The sequence below is a fragment of the Callorhinus ursinus genome, unplaced genomic scaffold (assembly GCF_003265705.2).
Source record: "Callorhinus ursinus isolate GAN/ISIS: 27379988/994484 unplaced genomic scaffold, GSC_fseal_2.0 scaffold20, whole genome shotgun sequence".
Taxonomy (NCBI): Eukaryota; Metazoa; Chordata; class Mammalia; order Carnivora; family Otariidae; genus Callorhinus; species Callorhinus ursinus.
In genome coordinates, this window is record NW_027397082.1 from 2277009 (window position 1) to 2289541 (window position 12533).

General features: G+C 38.6%; 1 protein-coding gene across 8 annotated transcripts in view; it reads left to right on the forward strand.

Annotated features, from left to right (window-relative positions):
- MCMBP (minichromosome maintenance complex binding protein) overlaps window positions 1–12533 on the forward strand; it is a 50012-nt gene that overhangs the window by 19673 nt on the left and 17806 nt on the right. For all 8 annotated transcript variants that reach the window (XM_073904113.1, XM_025881034.2, XM_025881035.2 and 5 more), the window contains exons 3-8: window positions 257–397; window positions 548–589; window positions 2547–2648; window positions 7134–7278; window positions 9864–10015; window positions 11788–11888. In XM_073904113.1, coding sequence (XP_073760214.1) covers window positions 257–397; window positions 548–589; window positions 2547–2648; window positions 7134–7278; window positions 9864–10015; window positions 11788–11888 — 683 coding nt within the window. The remainder of the gene's footprint in view (window positions 1–256; window positions 398–547; window positions 590–2546; window positions 2649–7133; window positions 7279–9863; window positions 10016–11787; window positions 11889–12533) is intronic.

Consider the following 12533-nt stretch of genomic DNA (forward strand, 5'->3'; position numbering starts at 1 on the left):
CTACTTGAGAAGTATTCTTAAGGAAGAGCATCCTTTTACATTAGAGTCAGATGTCATGATACAAACTTGGAAGAACATAAAAAATACTTTCGTGCTCAGCACTTTTGTTGTGTTGATTGTTGAGATCACTGGCTTCCTAATGGGGCTTGGTGTGTGTATGTGTGTGTTTGGGGGGGTGGTTCTGGATATATAGTCTCTGTATATGTGCTTAACATTTTACAGATAAGAGTATTTTATTGACTTGTTTTCCTTTAAGGTACCATCACTGAATGAAGTTCCCCTTCATTATTTGAAACCTAACAGTTTTGTGAAGTTTCGTTGCATGATTCAGGATATGTTTGACCCTGAGTTTTACATGGGAGTTTATGAAACGGTTAACCGAAACACAAAAGCACGTGTATGTATTGCTTTTCTTCATGAAAATTTCTGTTTATAATTATTGGTATTAATTTTATTAATATAAACAAACACTCTCCTTGTGTTGTTTATGGTGGTTTTGATTCAGATATACTGATATGATGCTGTTATCCTTTGTTTTGGATCATAGGTCCTTCATTTTGGAAAATACAGAGATGTAGCAGAGTGTGGGGTATGTATCCTTAAGATATATAAAATATTTTAATAAGAATTTCTTCTTAAGCAGTGAATTTCTTTTGGTTGATCTTACGTGTATTTTGTGTGTAAATAAGTTCTAAGAAGTCGTGAAATGTTTTATTTACCTTTTATTTAAGTTTCTCTGGTATGTTTTTGATCTTTTAAAAATCTCTTAGAAGGTTGAGTATTGTAAATAACAAAACTAACTCCTATGTTTTCCTTCTATCTATATACTTGCTTTCAAAATCAGAGGTTATGATAAATTCTTTAAAAGTGGAAGATTAACTTAGGGCTTAATACTTAATTAAATTTCATTAAATCCTGCCGCCTTTTCCTAGGAAGAAAAAAGTTTTTAATAAATTTAAACTTTCTTTGATAAAGAGAGGTGATGGAAACTTACGTATCAGTAATGGGAGAGGCAGGAAGGCAGAGGACACTAGATATAATTATGGTTGTGAAAGGGATAGTCTTGAGGTAGAAACTTACTAGAAAAGCAGTTATAAAGGAACTACAGTATATCTGCATTTTTTAAAATTGGTTTTTCATGCGGTTCTACTGAAACTGATGGTAATTGTCAATTTTTGGGGGGAAAAAACAAGTATCACAGGTGGGGATTGATCAGGCTGGTGTTTAAGTAGAAAGGTGGCACCTTAGTTTGAGTTACCTTCCTTCTGGGTCTAGTTCTCTGCTTTGGTGATCCAGATTCTTAGTTTAATCAGATTTTCTGGAGCTTTTTACGTTCTGGGAGTCTGACTCCCGCTTACCCAAACCTCAAGAGATTGATTTATAAGCCGTAATACCACACCTTAATTCACAATAGAAGCTGTGCCTGATTAAGTGTTCTAGTTCAGGGCCAGTCTGGACGGGAAAACAGCCCTAATTTGGAAGGTTGCTGCAAAGATTATATTAAACAAAAATGTAACTTCCTGTAATTATTTAGGGGGACTTGTGAAAGATGGATTTGCTCATCTTAACACATGATGAACTTGAGGTCTTCCAATGTCTTTTTTCTTTGAGAGTGTTTCTATAAAGTAAAATGTGGTGCCAAGTCTAATGAGTCAACTTCATAAATACTTGCTGTGTCCCTTGTTTGAGGAGCCCTAAGTCATATTAGCCTAATCTATCAGTACACAGTAATGTATTACCACCATAGGCTAGCAGTCTCAACATCTGGAAATAGGAAAATAGGTGAGTCTGTCCATGTGTGACACTGCTGAAGGCCAAGAGTTTGTATTGTGTTGCTAAAGATCATAAGTAAAAGCACCAAACCAGGAAAACTTTGGGCCTGGAAAGAAAGAAAGAAAGAAACACATAGAAAGCCCTGTTTGTGTATATACTAGCTCAGGCTGAGACTTGATGTCTCTTGGGTCTTCCCCCCTCCCCCCACAAGGTGGAATACACATTTTATTTTACTTTTAAGAGATTTTTTTGTAATGTATGTACTAAAAGTAGTATATCCTTATTAAAGTAACATTTTAATATTACATTTTGGGTTCTTTCTAACTCTTAGGACTTTCTCAGTATATTTGAAATGGAGAACATTCCTTTTCTAGGGAATAATATCTGACTCAAATCTCCTATCAGAGTTACTGCTAATAAATATTTCATTAAGTTCCTATTTTATAGGCTGATACTGATGTGGTCTATGAAAGAGACAGTGCTTTGTCTTTGAAAAAATTAATAAAGTATCCTGTTTATTAAAATATTTAATTTTGTAACAGGGTGCTGTGTATTACGGACTTGAGGGAAGGTAGTATATTGATGGTTGCATGTGAAATGATTTTATGTCCATTTTCCTTTTTAAAAAATGAGTTTGGATTTGGTATTTGCTTGTTAATTCTTAACGTGAAATATTTACTATAGTTTTGTAAAAACATGAATATGTGGTTTGCTAATTAAAATTTTTGTTTTTCTTAATAAAATTTTAAATATACTTTTTGTGTCTATTACAGCCTCAACAAGAAGTTGATTTAAACTCCCCACGAACTACCACTTTGGAAAGACAGACTTTCTATTGTGTCCCAGTGCCTGGGGAATCTACATGGGTAAAAGAAATATCCTTTATCTGAAGTTTCTTCTGTGTTGAGTGATTCCTGATTATTTTCTTAATTGAAGAAACCACAATTAAATTTAGAGTTTTTAGAAACTTAGTCTTTTTACACCAATGAAGTTAGCTGGAAAAAAATTGTTCTTCATTTACAGAGGTTGGCTTTATTTTAATGAAGTGTTTTTGGTTTGTCCTAAACAAGAAAGGTTATAAAACAACCCAAGTATGCATCGTTGAGAAATGATAAAATTGTGGTACATTCCTATAGTGAAATACTGTTAAAAAGATTGAGGTGGACTTAAAGGTACTAAAAAAGAGAGCACCATAATTAAATAAAAACTTAGTTTCAAATTAGAACTAATTCTGGATTTCTTAAGGGAAAACAACATGTTGGCTCCTTGGAGAGATGTTGAAACGTCTTGGTGTCCTTTTTATTTTTTTTTAATTTTATTTTTTTAGTTAGTAATTTTTTTAGGCATAGTTCACACATACCTGAGATGCATAGATTTTAAGGGTGCACTTCAGTGGACAAATGCACACCCATTTAATTTACATCCGTAAAAGTAAAGAACTTGTGCCAGAACGTTTCCTTGTGTCTTTTTCTAGGCACCTCTCCTTTTGAAACCACTGTCCTGATTTCTTTCACTGTAGCTTCATTTTACCTTTTCTGTGTGCCAAAAAATGGAATCATACGGTCTTTTGTGTCTGATATTTGTTCTCCATAACACATTTGAGATTCATTCTTGGTGTGTGTGTGTAAGTTGCTCGTTCCTTTTTATTGCTGATTTTATTTGTTTATATCTTTTCCACTTGACGAGCATTTGGGTTGTTTCCAGTTTGGGGGCTGGCATTTTGTTAGAAGATTTTCAGCTAGGTTTTTTAAGTTTTCTCTGTGCATCAGTTGTGATAAGTTGTATCTTTAAAGGAATTGTTTCAAAATCATTTAGTCTCAGTTATTGAATTTATGTCAGTAACAAAGCTTTTCATAATATTTCCTTATTTTCCTTTTCATGTCTGGGGATATCTAGCAGTGATCTCTTTTCATTTCCAGTAATGTTAATTAATTTTTCTTTTATTCTTGATCAGTGTTGGTTTGTCGAAGAACCAACTGTTTAATTTTCTGTTTCCTATCTCATTGATTTCTGCTCTTACTTCCTTTTATGCTAGTTTGGCTTTAATTTTTCTCTGGCTTCACAAAGTGGATGCTCAGATCATTAATTTCAAATCTTCCCTTTCTTGTATTATCATTGAAGGCTATACATTTCTTTCTTTTTCTTTTTTTTTTTTTTAAAGATTTTATTTATTTATTTGAGAGAGAGAATGAGAGATAGAGAGCACTTGAGAGGGAAGAGGGTCAGAGGGAGAAGCAGACTCCCTGCTGAGCAGGGAGCCCGATGCGGGACTCGATCCCAGGACTCCAGGATCATGACCTGAGCCGAAGGCAGTCGCTTAACCAACTGAGCCACCCAGGCGCCCTTATACATTTCTTTGTAATCACTGCTTTGATTGCATTCCACAGACTTTGATTTGTTTTCACCATCATTCAACTCAAAATATTTTCTCCTTTTCCTTGTGATTTCTTCTTTGTTCCTTTATCTTTACAACAGTTTACTTCCATTCATCCCCCTCATTCTTTGTGCTGCTGTTGTCATACACTTCATTTGTACTTAAACTGTAGAGCCCACAATATATTATCCTGTTTGCCTTTTTTTTTTTTTAAGTATTTATTTATTTATTTGACAGACAGCGAGAGAGGGAACACAAGCAGGGGGAGTGGGAGAGGGAGGAGCAGGCTTCCCGCGGAGCAGGGAGCCCGATGCGGGGCTCGATCCCAGGACCCTGGGCCTGGGATCATGACCCGAGTGGAAGGCAGACGCTTAATGGCTGAGCCACCCAGGCACCCCTCCTGTTTGCTTTAAACGTTTGTCTTCTTGGGGCGCCTGGGTGGCTCAGTTGTTAAGCATCTGCCTTCCGCTCGGGGTCCTGAAGCGCCTCCTCGGGCTCCCTGCTCGGTGGGAAGCCTGCTTCTCCCTCTCTGCCGCTCCCCCCTGCTTGTGCAAGCATGCTCCCTCCCTCTCTGTCTCTCTCTCTCTGTCAAATAAAATCTGAGAAAGGGGGCACCTGGGTGGCTCAGTCGGTTGGGTTGGGCATCTGCCTTCGGCTCAGGTTGTGATCCCGGGGTCCTGGGATTGAGCCCCACATCGGGCTCCCTGCTCAGCAGGGGGCGGGGCCTGCTTCTCCCTCTCCCTGCCACTCCCTCTACTTGTACTCTCTCTCCCTCAAAGAAATAAATAAATTCTTTAAAAAAAAATCTTTAAAAAAAAATGAACATTTGTCTTTTATGTAAATTAAGAAATGATGAAAAAGTTTCTTTTTATGTGTTTGTGGTATGTACATTTCTAGCTCATTGTTCTTTTTTTTTTATGGAGTCATTTTACTAAGCTTTGTTTTAAAGTACAGATCTGTTGGTGATGAATTTTTTCAGCTTTGGTTCAACTAAAAATGTCTTTATTTCACCTCTATTTTTGAAGAATGTTTTTGCTGGTTATAGAATTTTGGATTGACAGCTCTTCCCTCCCCAGCACTCTAGTGGTCTTGTTCCATTGTCTTCTGGGCCTCCATTGCCCTTTTTTTTTTTTTTTTTTTTTAGAGATAAAGTGAGTGTAGGGAGGGGCAGAGAGGGAATCTCGAGGCGGCCCCATGGCGGGTGTGGAGCCCAGTGCATGGCTCAATCCCCGACCCTGAGATCATGATCTGAGCCGAAATTGAGAGTCATATGGTCACCCAGTTGTGCCACCTACGTGCCCTTGGCCCCCATTGCTTTTTGATGAAATGGTAGCCATCATTTTACTGTATCCTTGTGTGTAACATCTTTGGTTTTTCTCCGGCGACTGCTGATGTTCTCTCCTTCTCTCTGTGGTTTTCAGCAGTTTGACTGTGATGTGGCTGGGTGTGGGTATTTTTGTGTTTATCTCGTTTGGATATTTTTGAGGTTTTGGATCTGTGGACTGGTATTTTTCAGATTTCAGCTTTATTTCTTCAGATTTTTTCTGTCCCAGTCTCTTGTCATTGTCTCATTTTCTGGGGGTTCAGTCACATAACCATTAGGTGTCCCTGTCCTCCAGGTGACTGAGACTCCGGGGTTTTCTTGTTTTCTTTTCCATTTCAGATATCTTATTTTTCAGTTCTTGATTTTTCATTGTTCCCATTTCCCTGCTAACATTCCTCATCTTTGACTCATCTATCTGTTTTTAAGATTTTAAGTGTTTATTAGAGAGAGAGAGTGAGCATGAGCACTGGGGAGGGGCAGAGGGAGAGGGAGAAGCAGACTCCCCGCTGAGCAGAGACCCCCCACCCCCGATGCGGGGCTCCATCCCAGGACCCTGGGATCATGACCTGAGCCGAAGGCAGATGCTTAACGACTGAGCCACCCAGGCGCCCCTCCTCTATCTTGACTTTTAAAATTGTGAATTTTAAGGTTTAGAGGGAACATAACCTTAACGTAATAAAGGCTATATATAAAAAAAAAATGGTGCGTTTTAGATTGACTTTTTAGTGCCCTTGTCTGCTAATACTGATATCAGAGTCATCTCTGGGTTTGTTTTTATTGATTATTTTTAATCCTGATTGTAGGTCATATTTTCTTGCCCCTTCATGTATAACTAGTAATGTGTTCCTGTATGGTGATGTACAACATTGTAGAGAGTTTGGTTTTGTCTTCCAAGAATGTGGCGTTTTGTTCTGACGGGCAGGCGATTTGAGTGGATCGCTTTGACCTTGTCATGGCTTGATTTGGGATTTGTTAAGATGGGTATGGAATAGCCCTTGGTCTGTAGGACGTAGTCCTTACTCATGAGATGTGCTATTTCTGGGTCACACCTAAGTGCCCAAGATGTTCATGAGGGTCCAGTTCTAGTATTGTACAAATCCAGAATCTCCCAGCCAGCTAGCAGTTGTTCCCTGCTAGCCCTCAAGGACTCGTACATCCATGGTTTTATGTTTAGCCAGAGACCCAGATGGAACCTGCACAGGTTTCTGGGTCCTTATCTGCAACTCTTGCCTCTCTCTTACTGTTCTGCAACTTCCAGTTGCTCAGTAGCCCTGAACTGTGTGGTCGGTTTCTCTACCCAGCAAGGGCAGGGCCTTCACTTCTTTTTGTTGCAGTTTGGGAAATGTTCCCAAGAGAAAACTGGGAAGATTGTGGAGTTTACCAGTGTGTTTCCTTATTCAAGGATTATAATCTTATGTTCCCTTACGATGTTCGGTGACTGAAAACAGTTGCTTAAGTCTTTTGCCCAGTTGTACAATTTCTTTATAGCACAGGTAGGGGGCATGAGGTTAAGCTGCTACTCTCATGATCAAAACTGGAAGTCCAGTCTTTTAAAAGGATGTTTTAATTTTAACCAAATTGCCAAACCAATAATCTTTTATTAGCCCTGTAATTAGGATATTCCTCAATTCATCATAGATTTTCCTTAACTTTTCATTTAACGCCTATGTGAATGCAAACCAAGCTCGAGTTAGTCCTTCAACGTCCTACACTCCCAGTCGTCACAAGAGGAGTTACGAAGATGATGAAGATATGGACCTACAGCCCAGTAAACAGAAAGACCAACATGCAGGTGCCAGGCAAGCAGGTAATGTGTGCCAACAGGCTTTCTGTACATTTCTCTCTCAGATCCATTTTCAGAACTAATTGTTGTATAATTTAGCTCTAGATTTAGGAATTGACAATGATTTGACAACCTTGCGTTCAAGTTCATCGCTGTTATAAACAGTTTTGAGGGTTTCTACAGTACTCTTTGGTCAAACTGCTTCATAACTGAGCAGTTAGGCATCACTTCGTGAGAAGTGTCTGCTTTCCTATTAGTTTGTAAGAGTCTCAGGTTGTTAGTTGAGAAAGGTCTTTTTCTCATTCTTTATATTTTTATCTCAGCTCCTAAATAATATGGAAGCCTAGTATTTTATCCTGAAAATTTTTTTTAATGTTTCTGAAAACATCCTTTTTTTATTTTCCTTTTGAGATAGTAGTACTTTATTTTTTATTTTTATTTTTTTTTAAAGATTTTATTCATGAGCGAGAGAGTCATAGAGAATGTGTGCACGCGTGCACGCAAGGGGCAGAGGGAGAGGGAGAAGCAGACTCCGCACTAAGCAGGGAGCCTGACCCTGGGATTATGACCTGAGCCAAAGGCAGATGCTTAACCAACTGAGCCACCCAGGTGTCCCAAGATAGTGGTACTTTAATTTATTGAGATTGAAAACATAGAGGAAAACCATGAAATTGTGGTGCACTAGGTAACTTTGTCCTCAACTTCAGAGCAGAGAGCCCTTAGAATAGTCACAGTTCTGTTTGTTCTATTTACGTACATTTGTAGTGGTTTGTCTTAAAACATGCTGAAAGCCCAATAAATTCTGATTAACACAGGGGGATCAAAAGTTGCAGTATCTAAGAGCATGAGACAGTTTCAGAATTGGCATATTTCATTCTTGATTTCACCAGTCACAGTGTTTAGGAGTAGTGAGTATCTTTATTGTGGCAGGTAGATAAGTTTGTCTTTATTCCTACTTTTGTGTCCAGTCACTTCTCTTTAGGACCATCATCAGAGGGCAAGTTGAAGGGCGAGGGGGTCAAGTCAGTCTAGTCAGGGGGCATCTCTAAGATTGGGTTGAGAGTGGTTAACAAAGAATTACTAATGAATTTCATTTAACCATATATTTTCCTATTTTATAAGTTAATATTACTATATTTCCTTAGAGCTAAGGCATATTTTAATGTTTTTAACATTGGAATGTTTTATAGTAAATCTGTACAAATGTGGGGGTGTTCTTTTTCTTCACCCACCCCCCAGATGTTTATTAAAATTAATGGTGTATCATAACAATAAGTAGCATTAGAATCCAGGATATATGGTAATTCTGTTATCACGTAAGCAACTGATGCTCTCTCCTCTTTTTTGCTTTTATTTGGATGTTAGACTGTAGGGTTTTTTGTACATTTGAGTGCATTATTTACAGCGTAACTTGTTTGTCAGTTTCTAGGTAATCTTTCAAGCTATATATTTAAAAAAATTTTTCTTGAGATAAGTGTAGATCACATGTAGCTGTAAGAAATAAGTTTCCCCTGATGGTAACATCTTGTATAATTCTAGTACAATATCATAACCAGGAAATGGACATGGCTACCACCCACCGACCTTAGATTCACATTTCCTACACGCGTTTATTTGTGTGCGTGTATTTTGCTCTGGGCAGTGTCATCACGTGTAGACTCATTGGGCCACTACCACAGGACCCAGAACAGTTCATTGCCTGCATCTTCCGAGTTGTCCTTTTAAAGTCCCGCCCACTGCTCTCCTGCCTTTCCCCTCCCCACAAGTCCCTTAACCCCTAGCAAACACTAATCCATTCTTCATCTCTACACTAATGTTATTTTATTGCAAGAGTGTTGCATAGTCAGGTATACTTAAATTAAAAAAAAAAGATTCCGGTCTAGCATTAATCCTAAAAAAAAATAATAATAATAAGTTACGTAAATGGAATCATATAGTATGTACACTTTGTGGATTGGCTTTTTTCGTTCAGCAAAACCTGAGATCCATCCAGGTTGTTGCGTGTATCAATAGTCTATTCCTTCTTATTGCTGAACAATATTTTATGGTGTGGCAAGCCATCTGTTGATTCTAAATAGTTATAAGCCCTAAGCTATGACTACTTCAGGGATAGAGGGCATTTTTAAAATCATCTTTGTATCCCCAACAACTAGTCTGATTCCTAGTTACACAATGGATGTTACTAAGTATTTGGTAAATGAATTTATTGCTATATGGTTTTATTCTGCGTAATAAGTAGAAAAAGTAATATGTTCTACTAAGGTGGGTTTGTTGTCAGTAGACAATGTGTTTCTTAGGTTAAGGATGTCAAAGTAACTGTATTAAATACTAACTTTTAAAATACTTACACTTGAGATTTGAAGGGGGGAGTTTTTTGCCATTTTATTGTATCGGAGAAATTAAATTTTTCAGATCTTTATAATCTTTGTTCTCTTTTAGGTCAGACAAAGGCTTTGTTAGCATATGTACTTCCTTAAGAACTATAACAGCTTGAAGTTTTTGAGTTCAGAAGCATCATTTATATCAGGCTTGAAAGGCTCTTTAGGAATGTTCTTTCTTTCCAGGAAGCCTTAAAAATGACTAAGTACAGTGCTGTTCTTTGAATTTAGGGAGTGTTGGTGGTCTTCAGTGGTGTGGAGAGCCAAAACGTTTAGAAACTGAAGCTTCTACTGGCCAACAGCTGAACTTCTTGAACCTCTCTTCTCCCTTTGACCTGAATTTTCCACTGCCAGGGGAGAAGGGCCCTGCATGCCTTGTGAAGGTACTAAACCTTTTATACACCTGACCTTAACATAGATGTGGAATGTGTCTTGGAAGTTAACCTGGAGTACTCTTAGTATTTGTGTTTGTTTTCTGTGGCTGCTGGAGCAAATATTCACAACTTCAGTGGCTTTTAAAACAACAAAAATTTATCATTTTACAGGCTTTAGGTCAGAAGTCCAACATGGATCTCACTGAGGATAAAATCAAGGTGTCCTTAGGGCTGCATTCCTTTCTGGATGCTCTGGGGGAGAATCTGTTTTCTTGCCTTTTCCAACTTCTACGAGTGCTCACATTCCTTGGCTTGGGGCCCCTTCTTCCATCTTCAAAGCCAGCATGTTTTCATAGTCACCTCTCCCTCGGACTGTAGGTAGGAAAGATTCTCTGATTTTAAGGACCTGCGTGATTAGATTGGGCCCAGCTAGATAATCCAGGATAATCTCTTCATCTCAGGGTCTTGAATTTACATACATCCCTTTTTGCTTGTAAAGTAACATTCACAGATTGCAGGGGTTAGGATGTGGACGTCTTTGAGAGGCCATGTTCTGCCTACCACGGCATTCTTGAATTGAAGAATATGGGGCGCCTGGCTGGCTCATTCGGTGGAGCCTGTGACTCTTGATCTCGGGGTTGTGAGTTCGAGCCCCATATGTTGAGTGTAGGGCTCACTTCAAAAAAATCTGAAGAATATTTCGAACACAGAAGTGGTACAGTTTTTTAATTCATGTGTACCTATGTCATTTCCAGCTTCCAACAATATCTGACATTTTCAACATTCTTCTCTCATCAAAATCCATTTCTCATTTGTATTTAAAATAAAATAGAAGGAAAAAAATCTGTTGGTAGTTTGTTCTATCTTGCTTACGCTGTTTTTTTGATCCTGGTAGGTGAAACAAGCAATATAAGTTTCAGAAATGATCATTGAGAATTTTCATTCTTTGATTTTGTGGTAAACTTAAATGGCCCTTCAGTTCTTTACCACAGAGACCAGAGTGAGGACAGCTTTCCTGCCATGCTTCAGTTCAGCCTCACCCCGAGGAGGCTTTGACAGTTACTAGAGTCCATCAAAGACAGACAACTTTGAAAGTTTTATTGTGAAAACCCTCATGGCCTGAGTTTTGTGTTAATCCTCCTAATGGTGCATCCCGTTGGTGAATAAGTCCAAAGTTAGTAATCCTGGTTTTTTTTCCCCTTCTCTTGGTGTACTTAATAGATTTTGAGGTAATGCAGGTTTTTCTTTCTTTTTTTTTTTTACGATTTAATTTTTCATTAATTTGAGAGAGGAAGAGAAAGCGTGAGCACAAGCGGAGGGAGGGGCAGGGGCAGAGGCAGAGGGAGAGGGGAGAAGCAGACTCCCCGCTGAGCAGGGAGCCCAACGTGGGACTCTAGAATCCTGGGATCATGACCTGAGCCAAAGGCAGACGCTTAACCCAGCTGAGCCACCCAAGCGCCCAGTAACACGTGTCTCTAATGTTAGTTGACCATCATCCTTTGGGAAAGCCTTTTCTTCAAAGTAATGTGGTGTATTGACAACAGACCTTGGTCTGGGAGTCAGGAGTCCTGTGTTTTAGTTGTTAATTGCTAACTAGGAGAATGACTTCAGGCAAGTATTTTACTTCTCTTGGTTTCAATTTGGGAAATAAAAGAGTTGCTTTAAGGTCCATTTCCTGACCTAAAAATCTAAGATATTATTACTTTAACCTTAAAACTAATAGTTTAGATTTTTTTTGGTGTTATTTAGTCCTAACAACGTGATTTCTTATGATCTATCAGGTCTATGAAGACTGGGATTGTTTCAAAGTCAACGATGTTCTTGAGTTATATGGTGTCCTATCTGTGGATCCTGTGCTAAGTATACTGAATAATGATGAAAGGTGAGTCTGTTCTTTTTTGGGTAACTTTATTTTGATACAATTTCAAACTTGCAGAAAAGCTGGAGGATAGTTACAAAGAACTTTCTCCCTTTACCCAGACTTACCAGTTGTTAACACTTATGCCCCATTTGCTCTGTCATTCATTTGGGCTCTTACATATGCACATTTTTATGTACGTATGTGTTTATCTGAAACGAGAGTAAGTTGTGTACATTATCCCCTAAATACTCGAGTCCATATTTCCTTTTTTTTTTTTTAAGATTTTATTTATTTATTTGACAGAGACACAGCGAGAGAGGGAACACAAGTAGGGGAAGCGGGAGAGGGAGAAGCAGGCTCCCCGTTGAGCAGGGAGCCTGATGCAGGACTCGATCCCAGGACCCTGGGACCACGACCTGAGCCGAAGGCAGATGCTTAACGACTGAGCCACCCAGGCGGCCCTAGAGTCCATATTTCCTAAGAACAAAGACTTTGTCTTACATAGAGTACAGCTATCAAAATTAGGAAGTTTGCCATAAATACACAGTGTGCTAACCCACAGTCCGTACTTAATTTTACCAATTATCTCAGTCTTATTCCTTCTTGTGTTTTTTGGGTTTTTTTTTTTCTTCTTTTTCCCTGATCCAGGATCCATAGGGTCACATG